Genomic DNA, 20,288 nt, shown 5'->3' with positions numbered 1-20,288 from the left:
CTCAATTCGCCTGACTACTTCCCCAACAACCGATTTCTCCCCACCACCAAGTATCTACGTCATAGGTAGATCCACAAACCACGGACAATCATCTTTCAATGCGGCCCATACTCCTTCCTGCTTGCTAACTTCAACCACTCATCCCATGAACGTACATGTAGCTCTACACATGCGTCATAGTCTGGAAACCCTTCACCTAGCTGATGTCAGGGTGTTTGCGAAAGTAGGCGGATACTCTGATAGCAGGTAAAAGTTGGTGGGGGCGGTGTTGTTAAGTTGCTGATAGGTTAATCTGCGGCCGAAAATGGGACCGTGTTATTGTGCTCTGAACTGATCTTGTTAATTGCTCGAAGAGGAAATGCTCTACTGTCCATGTGGGGGTTGGGGGGGGGGGGGGGGGGAAATGCAGGGGAGATTTGGAAATTGGCCATGCGTCAGTAACTGGTCGTCATGGCACGTCTCTCGGAATTTGTCCACCGCGTCGAATGGACCGAGGCTTGGGTCAATACTGACTTATCGGTACTTTACCTCATACGTGAACTATGTAAACTATAGATAGTCATTGATCTGGCGTGATTCAGGATGAGACCAAGCCTAGTTTCGGTATATCAGCCCTCTCCAGAATCTCAACCCAGCCAGCAAGCATCATGGCCACTATGAGGCAGCTGGTCCAAGCATCTGTCCCCGCATATGCGTGTCCTGAAGGCACCAGAATGCACATTCTCAACCTGGGCACTCTAAACGTTGACGAAGGATGGTAGGAGCTGACATTTGGCGTATTAGTCCGCATCTTTTCTGATCAGACACGTAGGCTCCTGATGGGTGTCAACGGAGGAGGTGTCAGCAACCCCAACCCCGTTAACAAGAGAAGAGACCTAATGATGATCGCCGGTCTGATTGATCATCCTGAGATAGGACTCATTCTTTTCGAGTGTGGAAGTACGGAGGACGTAAAGAGCGTAAGTGTTCCTGATCACGGCCCTTCTACCTCAAGTCAAACTGACAAGAAGCCACTTAAAGGAATGGAGCAATGAAGCTACAGATCTGTTCCCGCGCACATGCTATAATGAACAGCATCACTTGCTAATGCCATCAAGAATGCCGGTTATGATATCAAAGACGTCAAGGCAGTCATTATGGGCCACTTACACTTGGACCATGCGGGCGGATTGAATCATTTCCGTGACACGGGAGTGCCAATCTATGTCCACGAAGAAGAATTCAAACACGCCTGCTGGGCAGCTGCAACAAATTCTGATGGTGGGCTGTACTTGTGAGTACCTCTTCAAATTTGGTCCCGCCATTACACTCTGCATTCCTTCTGACTACTATCGCCCTATGGCCTGACAGATCGGAATATCTGAATCTCAACGGCACATTGAACTGGCAAACCTTCAACGACTCGCAAGTAGATCTGTGCACCGGGATCACGCTCTATCATTGTCCTGGGCATACTCCCGGCCTATGCATCATGCAGGTCAATCTTGCTGCCGATGGAACATTCATCTGGACGACGGACCAGTACCATGTGCGGGAGAATTATGAGTCAAATTGGGCACATGGCTGGCTTTTGCGAGACTACCGCAGCTGGATTGATAGTGGGAAGTTTATTAGACGGTTGCAAAAAGCTTTCTCGGCCAAACTCATTTTTGGGCATGACTATGCTACAGCAGACGAGCTGATCCAGGCCAAGAAATATTACGAATAGCTAGTACCGATGGAGTACCTTTAAGAAGAAGCCAGCACGAAAACATATATGTGAACTGAACCTTAGATCAATATAGCTACATTGGGAAATCAGTTGTCGGTCAGCGACCAGGGCTAATGCAGCGCTGACTACATCCCAATAACCGAGACCCAACAATTGTTACACTAGCAGTCCTCCATTGCGCGACACATGAGCCTAAAATCCGATAGTGTCCACGATAGGGCTCGATTGCCAGAAATCAGTTCCTTCAATGCCTGCCTTTTCCGCGACCTCAAGTTGCGTGTTAGTCGGATAGCTCTTGTTGGCGTTGCTGCTGAATCCGAACTGGGGAACCAAGCGGATCGGAGAATCACAAAATCACCAAGAGCACCATAGTTAGACCAACATGGCGCAGTCGGGAGCTTTTCGGTGTTTGGATTGCCAGTGCGGATGAAAGAGGACATATAGGCGCGAAACTCGAGAGCAACCGCTAGCTCAAACTCCCTCATCGAGGCCAGCGGATATTCTAGGTAGCTGTTGTCCGAACTGTGGATCACGGGAGCCAGGGGGTAGGGTCCAGTGTAGTCTGTACCAACATCTGTCGTTCCTCTGCATCAGCTTTGGGACGGTTCTACCTGTCAAAATTGATGGGGGTATTTACAAGGTGCGATGAAGCGGTATGTCCAGACATGCTCCGGCCCGTGAGCTGCACTCATCCATCTACCCACCATCCGCCTCGTCCCCGCTTATAAAGATAAATTTATTACTCTTAGATACTCTAAATTCGGAATAAGCCTAAAGAAGTAGGTTTTAGGTATTATTTAGGTCTATATTAACAATAATATTAAGGTCCTAAGTCTAATTAGTTTAAGGAAATATATGAAAGAGCGATAAGATATAGGGAAGGCGTATACTTATTATCCTTACTTTACTAATTAAGGATATTATATATTCGCTAATTCAGCTAAAGCGAATATAGGCGTAAGCGAGAGTAGTTATTATTTTCTTAGTAGTTATATTAAGGGAGCGAAAGGGGTTCTAGAGTATCTACTCTTAGTACTACTCTATAATTAGAGTAAGCTTATAAATTAGCGTTAGCGAGAGGATAAGAAGGGTAGGGTTAAAAGATATTAGTTAGGGAAAATAAGAAATCGAAAAGAGGAAACTAAAGAGAGAAGATTATAGAATTACTAAAGCGTAGTTAACGTTATATAGTTAAGAAAGGAAGTTTAGAAGAGAAGGGAAACCCTAAGAAAGATATATAATTAGGGATTAAGTAAGTGTTAAGAAATAACGTGGTTATCTCTCGACATGCAGGTGTGTATATATATATGGATTTGAGGATGTCGACCTTAAGGGTCGACATAAATGGTCTTTTGGCTAAGCGGAAGGATGTTGCCCTCAAACAACCTCCTTTAGAGTAAGAGTAAATAAATAAAAGGTCTATTTAGAGGGAAGGTACGCGTTATATTTATCTATTCTATATTAATAAATATAGATCTAATATTAAAGTGCTATTCGAGTAGATATTTTATCGCTATATAGTATTACTCCTATTTATATATAGCTATTTATCTCAGTTCTTAAGGCAGAAAGATCTCTATATATTAGTAAAGAGATATTATATAATCTCTTAAATATCTAAGGAGGCTTAGTATAAATATTAATTTAATATCTTTGTGCTTAGGCGTAACACAAAAAGGTACTTAATATCCTTTACTATAATTGTAAAGCTTTCTCGTAGCTTCGTTAGCAGTTTTTATTTAATAGTTAAGTCCTACCTAATATACTCTAATATATTAGGAGAAATAATACTATCTATATTTAAGCGGCCTTATATTTAGATTATCTTACTTAATCTACTTCGGTAGAGATCGAGAAGTCTCTCGCTCCTATCTTAACGTAACGCTAATAGAAGCTAATAGGCAGACTTCTACGAGGGTAGATTTTCCTATTTACGATATAGACTGTAAAGGATTTCAAAATTTACAGGATAGGATCGACTTTATCTTCAGAAAAATTAGTATTAGGCGCTTCGTTACGAGAAAGACTCTATCTACTAAACTAATAATATAGGCTATATCTATCTATAGTATAGCTTATAATACCTGGTCAATGACTATAATCTTATACTTCTCCATCGGTAGCCGGGGCTAGTTCCTCGAGGTATATAGCGTGGCCTTATTGATATTCCCTGGTAAAACCACGTAACTGTAATGATAGGCGGCCTCATATTATGTTAGAAGATACCGAGATAGAAGATACCAGGTAGGGTAGGGGTTGATATTAATAAGACCTCTAGCTAGATAGTTTCCTTCTTCCCTTTTTTCCTCCCCGGTCGTGATACCTTTATTGAATGGTACAGTTTAATCTAGGATTCTCTCTCTTAACCCGTAACAGTAATATAGCAAGTGTATTTCTTTCGTCGAGTTACCTTAGGAAGTCCTTCGGGAGCATCTTTCATTTAATAGCTATATGTTAATCGATTCAGAACAGCAAACCGGATAGGTGCCTTAGGGCCTGAATTTATGGCCGAAGTCTAGTGAAAGTGAGAGAGTGGGTGATCTGGGCGAGAGTCATCACCCAGTTCTCACCCGGTCTCACCCCGTTCTCACCGCTATCACCTAGGGCTCCAGACTTCTCACCTATATCACTTATACATATCCTACGATTAAATCCGACGCCATCCTAAAGCTTAGATCGTATTAAGAAATAGCCGCGCATAATATATGGCTTAAGTACGGCTAAGCGGACGGGAAGCCCTGTTCTCCACACCCTATGGTCGTATGTACTCGAAAATAGACTAATATAAATTATATTGTTTGAAAATTCCTTGATCCATTCATCGCTGCTTTCGCGTAGCGCGCCTAATGGTGAAAAAGGTGAGTGCGCAATAGACCGGTTGAGAACCGGGCGAGAATCGAGTGAATATCACCCTGCGTCTCGCGATTACCGCACTGACCCTCTCACTTGAGGTCAGATACGGCATTATTGGTTTGCTTCGAGATGGCTGAAACCGCAGTCTCCTAACATTTGCATACCATCGAATCCCCAACCTAGGATGAGCTCAATTAACGGCGAGGCTGACTTCAATGTCGGCTTAGGCCAAACCAATGTAGCGTGCCATATGACGTGGATATCAACGGGTTGGATTTCCTTGCCCCAGCCACGTATTATAACCTGTACGGCGTAACTGAAATCCGAGGAGTGACAACTCTATATCACGGAGCAACTCCGTCCAATATATGCCTTTGTCACCTTATTCGGCTCTGATCGACATCGTCTCATTGCTAACATTCTTCCCGCGTCCCTTTGGATTCAATGTGAGAGTTTAAGACCGGAAATACCTTCAGAAAGGGGGACGCCCACCAGCCATGAGATCCGCCATCATTCTCTGATATGCAGGCTTCCTATCGAAAGGAATATCGTCGGGCTCCGTTAGGCGCCTGAAATCATACTCCCCGCCTTTACCAGCCGCTTCAAGGGCCAGATATCCAGGCGCATAGAATTCAATGTCTTTCTCGAACTGTTCACGGTCGCAGAATATCGTATGCGGAGCGGGTGGACCGTTCGGTTCAGCCACTGATACAAGAATATCAACAATTGGTAGATCTATATCCATTCTATTTCCACCACTGCGTTAGTATAGGGAGCTCAAAAGGGGAAAGCGCAAGGCAAAACGCACGATCGGTTCTGATGTCCGTGACCACCTGGTCTTTCACGTATCTCTTGCACACCTGCTCTCCCATGTAAAAAGAGATCGTTTGCGAAATGATACATATTGAAAGGACGCAGAGGAACCGAGTTCTTGATTGTCCCATCACTGTTAAAATCGACGACTGCGAAACGACCGGTCTTCAATCCCTCCTCATCAACTATCAAAAAGTATCGTTCATGAGGACGATAGATTACCGTTCCAGTGCGGTCCATTAGGATACCTGGAAAGTAGGCATTCTCAAGGCAATACCAGGGAAGGAAATCTTCAACTGAACAAGTACTGGTAGTTTCTGGATTCAGGACCGCCGCTGTGGGGACGACGTTGTCGAAGGGGAGACAGTGTCCCGATTCAATATCGTAGCGATAAAACAGAATCGCGAGTTTGATCCATCGCGCTCGGTTCACGGGATGCGACTCATCAATGGGTGCAATGGAGATAATATGTCTCGTTTCACAAGGCTGCTGTGCATCGGACACATGTTCTAACGCCTCAGGGGGGGTATTCAAGCTCATTGCCCGAGGCGCGATCTTGGAACGACTATGATTGCATCAATTTCCGTTCGATGAACGCTTGAAAATAATAGGGTTTGTCTAACATCACGGAAATGTTGCGACTCTGAAGCCCATTTTTTAATTAGGGCACGGCGCTGGCGTAGCTCGTACTCCTTGTCGTCGTTGCTGGTATTGGCCCGGTCGCGTGGAACCCAGCTTTCTTGGACGAAAAGTAGCCAGCCTTTGACTTTTTCCCTGAGCTCGTCTTGAGATAGATCTGCTTTGGGATGATGTTTGATCTCGCGGGGAATGCCCCCGGGCCAGTGGATTGCTGACATTGAGCTGTTTGAGTGTTGGTTCCTCGATATGGAGGAAGAAGTAGTTTGGAAAAAATAGGAGTGGTCATGTTTAGAGTGTAGTGGGAGAACCGGTGACATAACAGCATATATGTGGCCTTAGGCATACGAAAAAGCCTGAAGCGTATGATGCATCTTTAGATAGAGTTGGAAAATAGACTATGTAACTACCTAAGTCAATTCCTTTTATTACTAACTTATATTTCCCTATTTATATTCTAGTATTAGGTAGTAGTAGGTATAATCCGTACGGCCTCGATGGAACATCCGTACGGTATTATTTGAAACAATCACTACGCTTACCAGGGAGATTTATACATAACTGCACCATCAAGTGTAAAGGGAGCAGATTTCATCACATCATATGCGTTTTGTTCCGCTGCTGTTCGAGGTGAGAGCCCGTTGTGGTCGGCATTCGAACGCAAATACCCTCGGACCTTCGAAGTTCCGTGCTTTATATCCATTTGATAGGGAGCACTTTGTCAAGGGACGAGCTGCTCCAAATATCTTTCTAACAAGACATAGTTTCCGTACATACGTTGGCCGCTGACCTGGGAATTTCAAGTTTGTGGCAAGTTTCTATGGGGCGGGAGATTATATTTCCAGTCCGAGAACCGCCCTCGGTAACCCGGGAATCGGGAAGTGCTGCGTGCTAGTCAGCGTATCATTTCCTGCATTGCCCATGTCTTATTGATATTCGCAGAATGCGCGGACCATGCTGGACATGTCGCAGTCGCACAATCCAGTGTGATCAGTCCCGCTTTCCGTGCTTAAAGTGTGAGAAAGCGGGCTTGGAATGCTTCGACAAAAGACCGCTGAGATGGGTCAAAGGCGTGGCGATCCGGGGAAAGATGCGCGGGCTAAGCTTTGAAGGAGCTTCTGGCGCCTTTAATAATCTACGATTCGCGCGGCAGAGGCGGAGTCAGCCTTTACTCGATTCAGCAACACGTTCAGCAGCGAACATCGGCCCCTGCCCTGCGTTGCAGGATTCGCGTATACATAATTTGGATCGGCTGTCGAGATTTTATATTGATTATTGTGAGTTCATGTTCATTTCATGGAAGGAAAATCTTCCCCTCTAGGTATACTGATTTCAGCCAAAGACAACAAACGCATCTGCAAACTATACATCTTGTATGATAGCGATAGCAATCCATTCCGGAACTTACTTCCTTACGCTCTGGAAGATTCAGCTCTGCGAAAATCCATCGTCGCTCTCGCAGCGCGTCACTTTGCAAACACAGGTCACTCCTTTGATCAGGTCGATGCGGACATTTCCCCACAATTTGTAAATGCCAATCTAGATGCGCTATTTTTCAAAAAGCAAACTCTAGAGGCACTTTCATTGTCACTGTCCCATGCAGAGCATTGCAAGACGACCGCGACATGGGCAACTATTCTACTCCTTATATTTCTTGACCTTCTTGAATCTGGTATTGATGGCTGGAGTATCCATCTTCAAGGCGCCAAAGGTCTTCATATCGTTTATAAGTCACTTGTCGAGTCAGACTTCAGTAGCCATTTCGATAATGTTCGTGGAGAGACGGCCCATGAGATAAGGCAATTTATCGCCAAACAGCTTTCGTTGTACGTGAGGCTCTTTTCCTAACTCGCGCGGTTACCAGTCATTGACAATAGCAGGATTGAAACTCTTGGTTCTGCGCTCTCATTCCCTACGTCATGTTTCACTCCAGTATTACAATACTCTGTCGAAGACAAAGAAGATAGGCATCAAGAGTCCATTGTGAGGAGTTTCCTCGGATGCCCACAATTTATTCTAAGAGCTGTACGGTTTTTTTCCGACCAACGAATAATTTTGAGGGATATTGAGAACCACGATGACATCCTTGCTCATGAAAATGTACGAGACACCGTTGAAATGCTCGAGCTGACTGAAAAGTTCGATTCCTTTGCGTGGGCATCCAACTTCCAGCGAACTAGCTCCTCCTCTACGACAGACATCAACAAACTCTGTATGCTATCGCAGGCATACCAGTCTGCTGCTTTGCTATACGGAAGGGAAGTTCTTGGAACTTCACGGACTGCAAAACATGAAAACGAGGAATTGGTTTCCCGATTGCTTGGGTTGATTGAAGCACTCAAAGGCGACGCGGCATTGTTTAAGTGTCTGATCTGGCCGACTTTTATTGTCGGTATTGGTTGCTGGGCACAAAGCCAACGTACCTTTGTCACTGAGTCTTTGAGACTGCTCTGGGACTCTACAGGTTGTTTGAATGTAATCAACGCTTCAAAGATTTTGCGAGACCATTGGGAACGGAAAGATCAGCAAGGAACCCCAATGCGAAGGGATTCTGACATAGATGGGCTGGATTCTGGTTGGCTTCTCATATGACGCCGGAGAGGATTATGATGAATACAATGGGCTTATTGCACGAATTGAATTTACGTGTTCTCTCGAAATGCCAAATCGATGGAAAGCACCTTGTAAGTATAATCGTTGGGACTCGGTCCGCACCCGTTGGGCGGACCGATGCACGGAAATGATAGACAAGAATTTATGAATAACAGGGGTAAGCTTACAAGTAGGTGTCAGTCATGCTTGAATTTTCTTCAATGCCATGTATCCGACTTCGAATTCGGCCAGAACGATTGGTACAAAAGTCTCTCGTGGCTGCATAGATCGATTGGAGAAATTGGAGTCGCACTGTTTTTGCAAAATCTTAACCAAACACCGGAGATAATTTCTTTCAATTTACTGCTAGCGTTCCGGCCAAAGAAGTCGGCTATCTATTTCTGGTATCTGCTACGCCACTGTTTCACCGTCTCACATACAACCGAGGCTTCTTCTTTAGATAAGCATGAGCGCTACACTAATGCAATTGTTTTACAGAAACCCCTTTTAATTGAATATCGAACGTCGGGATTACCGCCCGCTCCCCCACCCGTTCGAAATTATTTCAACTTCAGACCCAAGTCAAAAGTGGTGAGTGATCGGCTGAAAACGGGTGACTGTACCTTTGAAGACCCACATGGCTAAACTGCCTAATGGAGTTAGTAGGTTTCCAGAGCCAGAAACTAAATCCTATTTAGCGATACAGCGAGGACGTTAAAAAGAATCTTAAATGAGTTCTTGATAAACTTGGACAGATAAAGCGCAGATTTGAATGTGGAATTTTAACAGGATGTGACCAATTTTAACGCGGATGCATGTCCGTGGCGCTGCAAATTTAATTACTTGTCTTGGAGAGGACTTCCGGGCATCCGGTTTGATTAACGCTAAGCTCCTCTTCCCGTACGCGCAAGCGCAGTTTAATGAACCCTAGGCATCTATCTGACTTGAAACAGTGTCTTGTCTTTATTTCATGCATTTCTCTTCTGATGAGCGGGCCGCAGCCACTATGTCCAACGAGCCAAAGTCTCGAAAGAAATGAGCTTTACGTGGTCGTCTCTCACTCCCATTGCTTCATCAAGGTATTGGCCTCAATTTCATTGTCAAAGTTGACAAGATGGGTCGAATGGCACCATGGCTTGATCTTCTCCTCCTTGCGGATGACGCTAGCAAAGAATTTGCACCACTTCATGCGCGGATAAGACTCGTTGATCGCAGTGCGAGTGGTCTCGTGGATCAATTCACCGAAATCCCTGACATGTGGATGGATACCAGTGTTGTCGTATGTGGTGGCCAGCTGGATGAGTTGACCGAAGTAGGTGATCGTACCGTCCACTCCCATATCTTCGTGGCGGATGATTGTCTCGGCAGCTGCCTCGGCCTGGTCTACAGTGGCGCCAAATTCCTTTAAGACATTGAGGGCTTTAATGCCTCCGTAGATGTCGAAAGACATCCGGGTTGCCGTCAGGTTTTCTTCAGCGGTACCCAAGTCGTGAAGCAAGCATGCCAAAGCCCAAGTCACCGGGTTAAGAGAAGCAAACTGCTCAGGAAACTGCTGCTTGGAAATAGCCATTCCTATGTAGAGGTTAGATACGGGTCGTAGATTCGCTAAAAATGAGCAGGCCTCATCATGCAGGCATACCGTAGAAGTAAACCCTCATCGAATGGTTGAAGGTTTCAGGATGCAGAACTTTCTTTGCATATGTCAAAGTCTTAGCGACTACAGGTTCATCAAATGGAAATTTGATGTCTTCTAGAGACAAAGGCCCGGGCTGGTTGATGAACGGTTTGTCACCAAAGATGGTGCCTGCATTGGCCGGCATGCTGGTCCAGCCATTGGCTTGAGTTTCCTGTTGGCACATGATGTAGAGGAAGGCTTGGAAGAAGTGAAAAGAATGAGAAATGTTTTAGTTGATTTCGAGGGTCGATGTCTTTTGTAAGATGACAGAATCAATGGCAAGGGGCATCGAGCCTTTATATACTCACTCTGAAAACATTCTCACTCCACTTTATCATCAATTCAAACAAACTCAGACACAATATACGGAGAAAACTCTTCCTCGATTGGACAGAAATTGAATCACTGCCGTCCGATTTACGAGCAATGACGTGTCTCTAATATGCCTTGTGAGCCGGACAATTCTCGGACTTGGTAGGTTTTCTTAATCCATGAATCACCGTGATTCCATACTTACCTGATTAGGAAGTTGTCACATGTGGGGCTAGGTGGCAACCAGCTTACTTTTGGCATATTTGGAAGCAACCACCGATAATTTTCACGAATATCTCGAATTCGTGTAGGATGCCGAGAAATTCCCTCAAAAATCTGAATATACAGTGTGGTTGGTTTGGTAAGCTTTCGTCGCCAGTAAAGGAAGTTATAGCAGGTGGTGCTCAAATTCAAGCACTTACGTTGTCATAGATCAACAGTACCTTAGAAGAAATAATTACTTGACTTCCTAAATTTTTCAGACATCTGCTCTTGTTTATATTCCTCATACTGTTCCAAAAAAAAAAAAGTATGGACTTTTGTCAACCCATGAAGGACAGTCACTCAGCAAGTCCCGGCACGAAAACACATCGTTCACCGTCCCTGAAGTATTATCATCGTCTAATGGCAAAAGGTCATCTCGCCAACCCAGTAAGTACTCGAAAATTATTTCAGATACTGTTTTTAGGCTATATGTACAAACACTGACTTTGACTAGAGTCCCCTCGGGTTCGGCGGCTTTGCAACCACCCTGATGACCCTTTCGCTTTCTATGATGGGCTTCCGGAGAGTCGCAAACCAAACAGTGTTCATTGCAAACCTTTGTTTCCTCGCGGGATTCGGGCTTTTCATATCTGCGCAATGGGAAATGGTGAAAGGAAATACCTTTGGGTTTACAGTACTCGCCGCATTTGGCAAGCCATTGATTATCTAAACCTGCTCGAGATCGGGATCTAACTAAACCTGCCAGGATTATATTGTGGCGGGTATGGTGTATTGTTGATGCCTCATTGGGTGTAATAGAGGCTTACGGCGGCGAAACGGCCGAATATCACAACGCGTTTGCGTTCTATCAGCTGGGTCAGTCACTCTTGTCTATTGACACTGTGGGCTTTGGCTTACACATCATATTTCAGTTTGGTGCTTTCTCAATTTCTTTTTTCTACTCGCTGCTCTACCAACGTAAGTTACATACAAGGCTCCACAGAGCTAACAATTACGCTAAGATTTCGAAAGACATCTTCCGAACATCGTGGTTTACGCCGCCCTGGAGCTGTGTTACATTTCCAATTGTACTGCCCACTTCCTCCAGGCTGATGATAGGTCGGTATTAGCCGCAGACATCACCAAGGTTGCTGGTGTCTTTGGTTTCACATCAGCCCTAGCTGGATTCTACCTCCTGGCACATGGACTATGCCAGGATACGCTTCCATTTGAAATTACCTTGTGCGAAACAAGTAGGTTTTTCCGATATGAACATCTTAACCGTGATAGGATCCGTGAAACAAACTCGGTTTAAGACGGTCTTCTAGAAGCGTGATAAGATCAAGTCAATTTGTTGACTCATCTCAGACTCTTTCCGTAGCCTCTCTCGAAATACGCTATACATGTAACAATTACTCTATCGATGACATGAGTAGAAAACAAGGTCGTATGTGGTCTTTTGGCGTCCAGCACTCTTCTGAAAACTAGCCAAATAGGAGGGGGCAACGCCCCGGTAATTCAGTCATATAGGACCGAAGACGGCCGGTAGAAGACAAGTCCCTTTGCTTATCCTGCTGAATCTTCTTCTCAGTAAGTAGATGACATTATGTTCCGAAAGGAAGAAACAGACTGAAAGTTGTCACAATTCACGGGTCTGCGGGAGATTGACCAATTTCCAAGCCAGCCCATGTTATTAGTCTAGTATCTGGGAAGTCACATGGTTAACGGCCATCTCGCGTGCGGGTTTTGCGTTTTGCTCGAGTGATTTCTGTCATTCCTTGCCGTTTCAGGGCGTCAGCGTGCGAAGCGCACAGATACCGATTCTCCCACCCATTTATTGTTCAAACAATAAGCCTAAGAAGGGAAATGAATTGAATGATACTGCAGCTACAGAGCAGCATCAGAGCCTCAAACACACAACGACGTCAAGTGCTTACCCTCCGCCAAAGTGTGAGCCACCAGTCATAGCAGAGACTCATGACCGAGTGCATATTGATATAAGAACCGACCCAACCATGCACAGCAAACCCAGTTCCGCCATGAAGATTCAACTCCGATTCCCTGAAACTAACGATAAAAAAAAAAAAACCAATAATTACAGCATCCGACTCGCAAGCGGGACCCCAATAAAAGTGGGTGACGTGTATCTACTTCTGACGCCTTCAATTATGAGATATCTAGCGAGGGATCACGCACGGCAATCGAGAAGGTTATCAGACCGCTATTTCTACGCTAGGCCGTGCTCCGACTTGAGGCGCGCTAGGTCGGACCCACGAAGTCGACCGTTGACAGCCCCATTCACGGGCTTGCAAATCTTTCCGGGTGAATGATTGGATCGGAGGATGGGTACGTGTGTAAATGTGGGTGGTGAAATGGAGCTAGTGAAGCGGCGGAGATCCAAGCACGGAATGCAGAGTGCGCTGCATGGCGTGGAACTACGGATGTGGATTTGAGGTGGAAATATGATTGGGGCTTGGCTGGGTAGTCTTATGGGATCGGGTTGTGACGTGGTAAATTGTGTTAAGTTAGGTAGATGATGAATTGTGGGGGATTCCTAAATAGGAATGAGACATGTCAGATTGGGCCGTGGTCATGCCAACGCCTGTGTACATGTATGCTAATCGATCGAGAGAAAAAAGAAATAACCAAAACCCAAAACAAACCAGTCCAACGAGATGCACTGTGAGAAATGAGCCAAAGGAATCGAAAAAGGGATCATCCAAAATCAAGAGCAAAAATAATGTCGTAGTCGTCGTGAGAAACCAGGTCCAAATCCAAATCCAAATCCAAATCCAAATCCAAATCCAATCCCAATCCTAATCCCAATCCCAATCCCAATGCCAATCCCAATCCCAGTCCAGTCCACCCGATGCAATGAGCGTATTAAATAAATAAAAAAAACAAAGAGAAACCAAGATAAAAAATATTGTGGTCAGGTATTACACCCAAGGATCACCCTGATTATAAGAGTATGAGTTCACAGGACCAATGAGCTTGATCTGAGACTTCAATGCCTCACGTCTCCGTTCGTCTTTCGATTCGGAGATTTTGCGCTTTGCGCCATCGAGAGCGACGAGGACGTGGCATGTTCCATCCTGCAGGGCGCGTGCAGCATTCCGGGTATTTTGCTGCAACTGGGTCTTGAATGGTGGGGAGAGCGGCGGTGTAGGGTTGGCATAGATGAAGTCTGGTGAGGAGGGGCCACCATCTGGATTAGGAGACAGGCGGGGAGTGAGCTTTGACTTTGATTTCTTGGGTGTTTCCCAGATGGCGGAGCCGTATTTCTGGTACGGCGACATGGGCACTGCGAGTTGTTTCGGGCGTTGGAGTGGTGCTGAGCATTGCGTATGGATTGAGCGGGGGCTTGAGGGTGACTCGAGGGGACTGGAGGATGTTGAGATGGATAAAGTTCGTAGTTGGACGCTTAGATCCGTGGATGATTGTTGTGTCTTTGGTCGGGGGTATGGTTCTTGATTATCGGGTGAGTCGAACGGTGCTGTTCGTGGCCGAGGTGATCCTTTGGCCTTGGTGTCGCGGCCTTCGCCCGAGTCTTTGGATAGTGTGCGGTGGACGTATGTTTTGATCGAATCTCGAACACCGTGGGCGAGGCCTAGGCCTGCCCGATCGAGGGAATGCCATCGACGTCGCTTAGCCGCGAGATTCAGCCGACCTTCCTTCTTTCGTGATTTCCCACTCTTGATCCCCGAGCTGACTCGCCCGCTGGCCTGCAACGCTGACGGAGTCGCTAGCTCCGGGAAATAATCCCACTTCTTCTCTCTGAAGTAGTGGTTCGTGCCAGTTCGGCCTTGTGTCCAGTGGCTCGGTCTCCCGTACTGAGCATCCGACGGTTCGGCGACACTGTCTGTCCTGGAGAACACTGAGACAGCAGACACTCCCGAGACGATCGAGTCTGGGCGCGAGTCGGTAGTGAGGAAGCGTTGTGGAGATGGGCGGATCGGACCCAAACTAAGCTGATCTACGGGTACTGAGTGATCGACCATATTGAAGTCATCGGAATCTGAGCTGACGAAGATGGGATAAGACTCGCTGGAATTGCGAGGCTCGCTTGGACTTGCGCTATCGACGGTGCTTTCGCTCTCGCTATCGCTCGAGTCAGACCACATCCCGGAGGAGTACTCGGCGGGCTCGTCGGGGACGGGTTTAGCGGGCAAGGGTTTGTTGAGGAACAGGTCGCGGGTGGGGAACTTGGAGGGTGGAATGACTCGCTCGAGACCTTCGAGGGATCGAGATGGCCGGACGGGGGTGCCATGCGGTGGCTACCCTGGGCATACGGGTAGTTTGACAGCATGGCGTGAATCACGGGTATAAATAGACCACAAAGCGAATAAAGCGGGACAGCAGTACAGGGCGGAATAAAAGGCGACGGCCACGATAATATAGGTCAAGTAGAGACGATCGGCAAGAGCACGGACATAACGCGAGGGGCTGCAAGGAGGAGCAGACCTGTACGATTAAGGTGTTGTGACATAACCTTGCGAGACGTGGCAGTGGAGTCATCAAGGCAGCCAGGAACTGCATTCTGGGTCTACTTCTTGGGGGAGGAGGAGGGGGGGGCGCTGCTCTAGTGTGAGGGTAATCTATGGAGATTAAGCCCGAGAAGGGCTAGGAAGCTAGGCAAGAAAGGGAGCTAACAGGATTGGGCATTGACAAACGAACTGGAAGCAAGGCACAATCGACTCGAACCTTGCGCCCAGCGAACTAACTTAATTTGGCCTTCTCCATGGTCTCACGGGTGAGTTCATCCGAGGGCGAGCGGGTCTCGCTCAGTCGACCCATGCGTCTTAATTTGGCAATCATATCTTCGTCGCCCAGGTGGCTATTATGCTCGAATTCCGGCTCCCGTGCATAGGCGAGTCGCGCGGCATCCACTATGATGCGGGCCGTCATGCCAAAGACCCGTCGCGTCCCTTGACCCCGATCCTGGAGCGTGGCATGTTCGGAGTTGCCGCGAGGCTTGAAGGCGTTCCCGCGAACAAAGAATTGATGCACTAGTGGATGTCAGCCCTGGAAAATGACGATGTCGGAAATTAAAGAACGACAACAAAAATGAGATCCCCGGAAGAATATAGCACCGCAAATGAACAAAGGACTGGAAGGTAGCATCCCCGAAAGAAGTTCCTTAGTTCAACAAACAAGGTGGATTAGGTGGATTAGGTGGGTTTAGTGGGTTGAGTGGGTCTGTTTGACAGCTAATCCATGTGTTGAGGGATTGCCTTCTACAGAATAGCCTCAGGAGGTGATCTATACCAGGGGAGGAACTGGGCATCAAAACAAGGAAAGGGGGAAAAAAAAAGCAGAAAAAAAAAAACAGAAAACCTACTGCGCCAGTTTTCACTATGCCATAAACTCCATGATCCGCGATACCACTCGTCATCCCTCCCATCCTGTTTCAGGTCCAAGAATGACCGGAAGGGCGCCGTAAACACCTCAGCGACCTCTCGCGCGTCCAACTGCGGAATTAACGATACTTCCGGGTCGGCATTCTCTCCAGTGGTCGAGTCGTACGAATGAAGAAGCGCGACGCAGGGACGCACGACCAGTTCCGTTTTGGCCAGATTGGCCGGCAACTCGCAGAGATGCTCAACTGAGAAGGGGCGCGGCAGATCGATCTCGGGAAGGCCGATCTCTTCGTTCGCTTCGCGGCGCGCAGTCTGGAACGGTGTCTCCGCTAACGTGTCTGCTCGGCCTGTTCGGTGTTAGTCCAGAAGTTATTTACCTATTGCCGGTTCTGTTTAGGCCCCTTTTGTCTTGCATGACCAGGGCAGCCATGCTAGGATTGTTTGCTTTTTTTCTTTTTTTTTCTTTTTTCCTTTTTACTTCCTTTCGAAGGGAGGTTTTCCCTTGATTGTAATGCCGAACGTACCTCCTGGCAATGCCGCTTCTCCTGCATCTGAACCAGGGTCAGCATGTCGTGCAGCAGCGCCGAAAAAAAAGAAAGAAAAAAACACGAGTACGTACACGAACTCAAGGTCTTGGCCCGCATCGTAATCACGATCCTCAGGTTTCCTTTAGGATCGGCATAGAGCAGGAGAAGCACCGCCGCCCGCCTGATCAGCGGGACCTGATCGTAGGCCGTTGGCGGAGGGACATAATTTCTGAGTCGACGGATGGCTTCCTAGTCAAGATGACAATTTTCAAAGTTAGTCTAGCTCTTTATTCTTGCTTTTTCTTGCATCCCCGTCTGATCCTTCTCCTTTTTCTTTTTCCTATTTTTTTCGTGTTCGGGTTCGGGATTATGCAAGACCACGCGACCCCAGATTGCCGGATCAGAGTCAGACATTCCGAGTCAGAGCAGCCATGACCTCCATCAGCCAGAAGGGGGGATGGACATCCACGGGATCAACGAAGTCTCACCACCCTCATCAGGCGTCCCCGCGAACCACGAACCGTGAAAAGAGCCCCCAATTTGGGACCGTGTGAGACCGCGGTGGAACTCAGATCTCTACACGCGTGGAATCAAAGGACAAGACAGAGCGGTGCCGCCTCGTTGACGGTCTTGCGATTCTGCGCCGACTGTCGGGTACGCGCAGTCAAGCGTTACACATACCTGGGAAGCGGGATTCAGTGGAGACATGCGTGTTGCGAGATGTCGGGTCGGGCTGGTGCTGAAGCTGCAATTGGGATTGCAAATGCGACCGGTGCTTGGGATAAACCGCCGCATGGTAGGGACGTATAGTTCGGACTAAAAAGTCCCAGGGTTTCACGCGGGGGTGATAGCGTTGGGGTAACCGAGGTTGACTAATGCCGAGATGGTCCATCTGATGAAACGTCTATCTTTCTATACATACGATCTCAATCTAACCACACGAATAACATAATCAGGGAATGCCTGGGGTGCATTTGTCTATCAGTACAGTGTGCTTTTCCAATCTGAGTCACCACGTCATGGCCAAGATTCTTCACTTGATCTCCCCCAGCTCCTCCACCACGGGTGTTTCTGTTTCGGAGGCCAACCTTGGAAGCGACGTGGGGCATCCCCACACCAACTCAACGATAAAGGATATGGCATGAAAAATTAAGACAGCGCGACAAGATTCAGAAATGAAGGAAGAAACCAGGGATCAGCAACAGTATGCGTGGAAGTGTTTCAGAGATTGGGCTAAGCACGAAGAGGGGAAAGAAGGTCTATCAACACAGCGGAGAGTCAAGAGTAACACAGGGTGAGAACAGAAGAGTGCAAGAAATAAAACAAAAGATATCTATATATGCGTGAGCCAAATATAACCAGCCCCAACCTGAACCAAAACCAAATTATTCATGATCTTACGAGCTCTGGCTGGTCTTCTCATTCTTCAGACCGGCCTTGGTTCCCTCTTCCATGGCTTCGGAGGCCTCGGCAGACTGCTTCTCAGGACCGGTGGTTGAGGCATCAACCTTGGGCTCTTCCTTGTCGTCGATATCTTCAGTATCCTTGGGAGCAGAAACTCCCTTGTCCTCGTTCGCGCTGTTCTGCTCGTTCTCCTCCTCAATCAACTCTTCCTGCTCCTTGATGACCTCGAGACGCTGCTTGTTGGTAGCTGCGCCCTCAGCGTTGTGGACTTCGAGCTCGATCTCGTGGAACAGCTCCTCGGGAATACTGGAGAGCACAGACTTGAGAGCGTCAATCTGAGAGGCCATCTCGGACTCCTTGCCGCCCTGATTGTACATGTAGGCGTTGCTGAGAACGAGAAGGGAAGAGGGGACACCCTGCTTGAGGCGCAGGTCGAGCCACATGGAGAGATCCTCGCGGAGGCGAGCAGGGGAGACACCATGGGTGCGGATACCGCGAGAAGCGCTAGCCATCTGGAGTTCAGGAACGGAAAGAGAGTCGACGCCCTCATAGAAGATAGCACGATCGTCACGCTTGATCTGGCGCATGCGGTGGCGAATGTTGTAGCGGAGCATGGCGTCCGTGCCGAAGGAGTTGAGGTTCATGTAGCGGCAGATAGCAACCAGCTGGGGGCGGGACAAATTGTCCAAAGTCAAGTCATCCTTGAAGACCTTGCAGACCTTGATGACATCCTCGGTCGAGGGAGATTCGCCAGTAGTGCGAATCTTGCGGAAGAAGTCGGCGAAATCTTCGTTCTTCACGCTAGCAGCAGTCAACGGCAAACCACTCTCGCGTAGTGTGTTGCGCAGGAAGGCAGAGACCTCTTTACGGGTCGAGCTCAGGTTGACAGCCTTGGCGTCCTTGGCCTTCTGGCCCTCGTAGGTGGAAGGCAGCATGTTGGGGAAGACCTTCAAGGCCACGGGGAGAAGAAGCTCGGCAAAGGGAACGATGAGGAACATGGAGAAAGGAACCAGTCGACCAAGATCCTTGGTAGTACGTTGCAGCTACAACCACAGAGACAATGTTAGCATGCACGACTCCAGGAGAATAGAAGGACTACGGAACTAAGACGAACCTGGCGGTGCTCACGGCGACTGAGCTCATAGCCACCGGCCATCTTCAACGCCAATCGAGAACTAATCTTCACCTCTGTCGCGAGTAGCTTGGTACCGTCCCAGTAGTGCTGGAGCTCCTTCTTGATCTTCTGGCCAAGGGTTAACTTCTTAGCCTGCTTCTTCGCCGCAACCTTCTGGTCCTCGCTCTTGGACGCAGTGCTTTGCGGCGAGGCCTTAGAAGCGGGGGCTACGTCAGACATCGTAGCCGGAGCGCCAGTTTGTGGTTGCGCCTGGTCCAGAGGAACAGGCTTTTTGGCCTGCTCAGCATTGAAGCCAGGCGGAGGGTATGACTGGGAGGAATTCGAGGTGGATTGTTCTGTAGCGTAGCCGCGCTGGGGAACTAAGATGGCAAGCGCAGATACGGTAGACGGCATGCCGCGACTGTTGAATAGAAGGCTGCTGGCCGCAGCGATTGAAGCCGGACCGAGAGCGCTGGCGCGAGTACGAGCTGTTCAGGGGATGACACAGGTCAGCCAAGGTGGTCACACAGATAAATTATCGCTAGGATGTACTTACCAACCAAATTAGGCCGCAGAGCGGTGGTGCTGCGCACCAGGCGAGCAGATCTCATGGTGGCGGACATTTGCGGAAATATTGTTGGGAGGAAAGTGAAGGCTCGAAGGGCCGAACAGGGGCGTGCGAAATGCGCAACAACGGACGCAACGGGTGGTCCTAATCAGTTGCACGATAAATAACAGGGTTTGAATAGATGTTTTGATGACAATAGGCTTGGATGATGTGGATGATGTTCCAAGCTGGTGACGAGTCTGGAGATCACGTTGAGTCACGTGACTGCGAGGCCCTTCGGGGTTTGGTCGGAGTTAAATGCCGCATCTGATAACCGGTCGGCGGGCGATCTATCCTCTGTTGTTGCAGGGGGTTACGGTCTAAAGTACCATCTTACGAATATTGTATGACATCAAACATGGTATCATGGCATTCTGAGCATAATAATGGTCGATCTATGTGGGTCACCAGTGATTCAAATGCTTCCTTCGTATCCAAAACACGCAAGTAAAACCCGAGAAACTATGTGCTGAACTATAA

General features: G+C 47.8%; 8 protein-coding genes across 8 annotated transcripts; 3 read left to right on the top strand and 5 right to left on the bottom strand.

Moving 5' to 3' along the window:
* Positions 1 to 647: 647 nt before the first annotated feature.
* On the top strand, positions 648 to 1,708 carry N7477_007022 (N-acyl homoserine lactonase family protein; the record flags this gene model as incomplete). The annotated part of the gene is made up of 4 exons (XM_056968685.1): positions 648 to 757; positions 812 to 959; positions 1,098 to 1,273; positions 1,351 to 1,708. The coding sequence occupies 4 exons, from the start codon at positions 648 to 650 to the stop codon at positions 1,706 to 1,708; spliced, it is 792 nt and encodes a 263-aa protein (XP_056821481.1).
* Positions 1,709 to 5,036: 3,328 nt separating this feature from the next.
* On the bottom strand, positions 5,037 to 6,234 carry N7477_007021 (uncharacterized protein; the record flags this gene model as incomplete). Its single annotated transcript, XM_056968684.1, has 3 exons — positions 5,037 to 5,322; positions 5,373 to 5,942; positions 6,068 to 6,234. 3 exons carry the CDS (start codon positions 6,232 to 6,234, stop codon positions 5,037 to 5,039), a joined length of 1,023 nt encoding a protein of 340 aa, XP_056821480.1.
* A 722-nt stretch (positions 6,235 to 6,956) lies between these two features.
* Positions 6,957 to 8,605, top strand: N7477_007020 (Zn(II)2Cys6 transcription factor; the record flags this gene model as incomplete). Its single annotated transcript, XM_056968683.1, has 3 exons — positions 6,957 to 7,290; positions 7,356 to 7,839; positions 7,894 to 8,605. The coding sequence occupies 3 exons, from the start codon at positions 6,957 to 6,959 to the stop codon at positions 8,603 to 8,605; spliced, it is 1,530 nt and encodes a 509-aa protein (XP_056821479.1).
* A 1,057-nt stretch (positions 8,606 to 9,662) lies between these two features.
* On the bottom strand, positions 9,663 to 10,464 carry N7477_007019 (uncharacterized protein; the record flags this gene model as incomplete). The annotated part of the gene is made up of 2 exons (XM_056968682.1): positions 9,663 to 10,177; positions 10,245 to 10,464. The coding sequence occupies 2 exons, from the start codon at positions 10,462 to 10,464 to the stop codon at positions 9,663 to 9,665; spliced, it is 735 nt and encodes a 244-aa protein (XP_056821478.1).
* Positions 10,465 to 11,216: 752 nt separating this feature from the next.
* On the top strand, positions 11,217 to 12,111 carry N7477_007018 (uncharacterized protein; the record flags this gene model as incomplete). Its single annotated transcript, XM_056968681.1, has 6 exons — positions 11,217 to 11,243; positions 11,311 to 11,483; positions 11,563 to 11,672; positions 11,729 to 11,774; positions 11,829 to 12,038; positions 12,087 to 12,111. The coding sequence occupies 6 exons, from the start codon at positions 11,217 to 11,219 to the stop codon at positions 12,109 to 12,111; spliced, it is 591 nt and encodes a 196-aa protein (XP_056821477.1).
* A 1,624-nt stretch (positions 12,112 to 13,735) lies between these two features.
* N7477_007017 (uncharacterized protein) lies at positions 13,736 to 15,105 on the bottom strand (the record flags this gene model as incomplete). The annotated part of the gene is made up of 2 exons (XM_056968680.1): positions 13,736 to 15,030; positions 15,078 to 15,105. The coding sequence occupies 2 exons, from the start codon at positions 15,103 to 15,105 to the stop codon at positions 13,736 to 13,738; spliced, it is 1,323 nt and encodes a 440-aa protein (XP_056821476.1).
* Positions 15,106 to 15,515: 410 nt separating this feature from the next.
* N7477_007016 (NUDIX hydrolase) lies at positions 15,516 to 17,116 on the bottom strand (the record flags this gene model as incomplete). Its single annotated transcript, XM_056968679.1, has 4 exons — positions 15,516 to 15,805; positions 16,138 to 16,503; positions 16,776 to 16,932; positions 17,096 to 17,116. The coding sequence occupies 4 exons, from the start codon at positions 17,114 to 17,116 to the stop codon at positions 15,516 to 15,518; spliced, it is 834 nt and encodes a 277-aa protein (XP_056821475.1).
* Positions 17,117 to 18,080: 964 nt separating this feature from the next.
* N7477_007015 (MRS7 family protein) lies at positions 18,081 to 19,824 on the bottom strand (the record flags this gene model as incomplete). Its single annotated transcript, XM_056968678.1, has 3 exons — positions 18,081 to 19,130; positions 19,202 to 19,689; positions 19,758 to 19,824. The coding sequence occupies 3 exons, from the start codon at positions 19,822 to 19,824 to the stop codon at positions 18,081 to 18,083; spliced, it is 1,605 nt and encodes a 534-aa protein (XP_056821474.1).
* Positions 19,825 to 20,288: the final 464 nt, after the last annotated feature.

Source organism: Penicillium maclennaniae (genome assembly GCF_028827695.1).
Source record: "Penicillium maclennaniae strain IBT 15551 chromosome Unknown utg000006l:1.0-2513246.0:1.0-2515036.0, whole genome shotgun sequence".
NCBI lineage: Eukaryota > Fungi > Ascomycota > Eurotiomycetes > Eurotiales > Aspergillaceae > Penicillium > Penicillium maclennaniae.
This window is presented reverse-complemented; position numbering and strand designations above follow the sequence as displayed.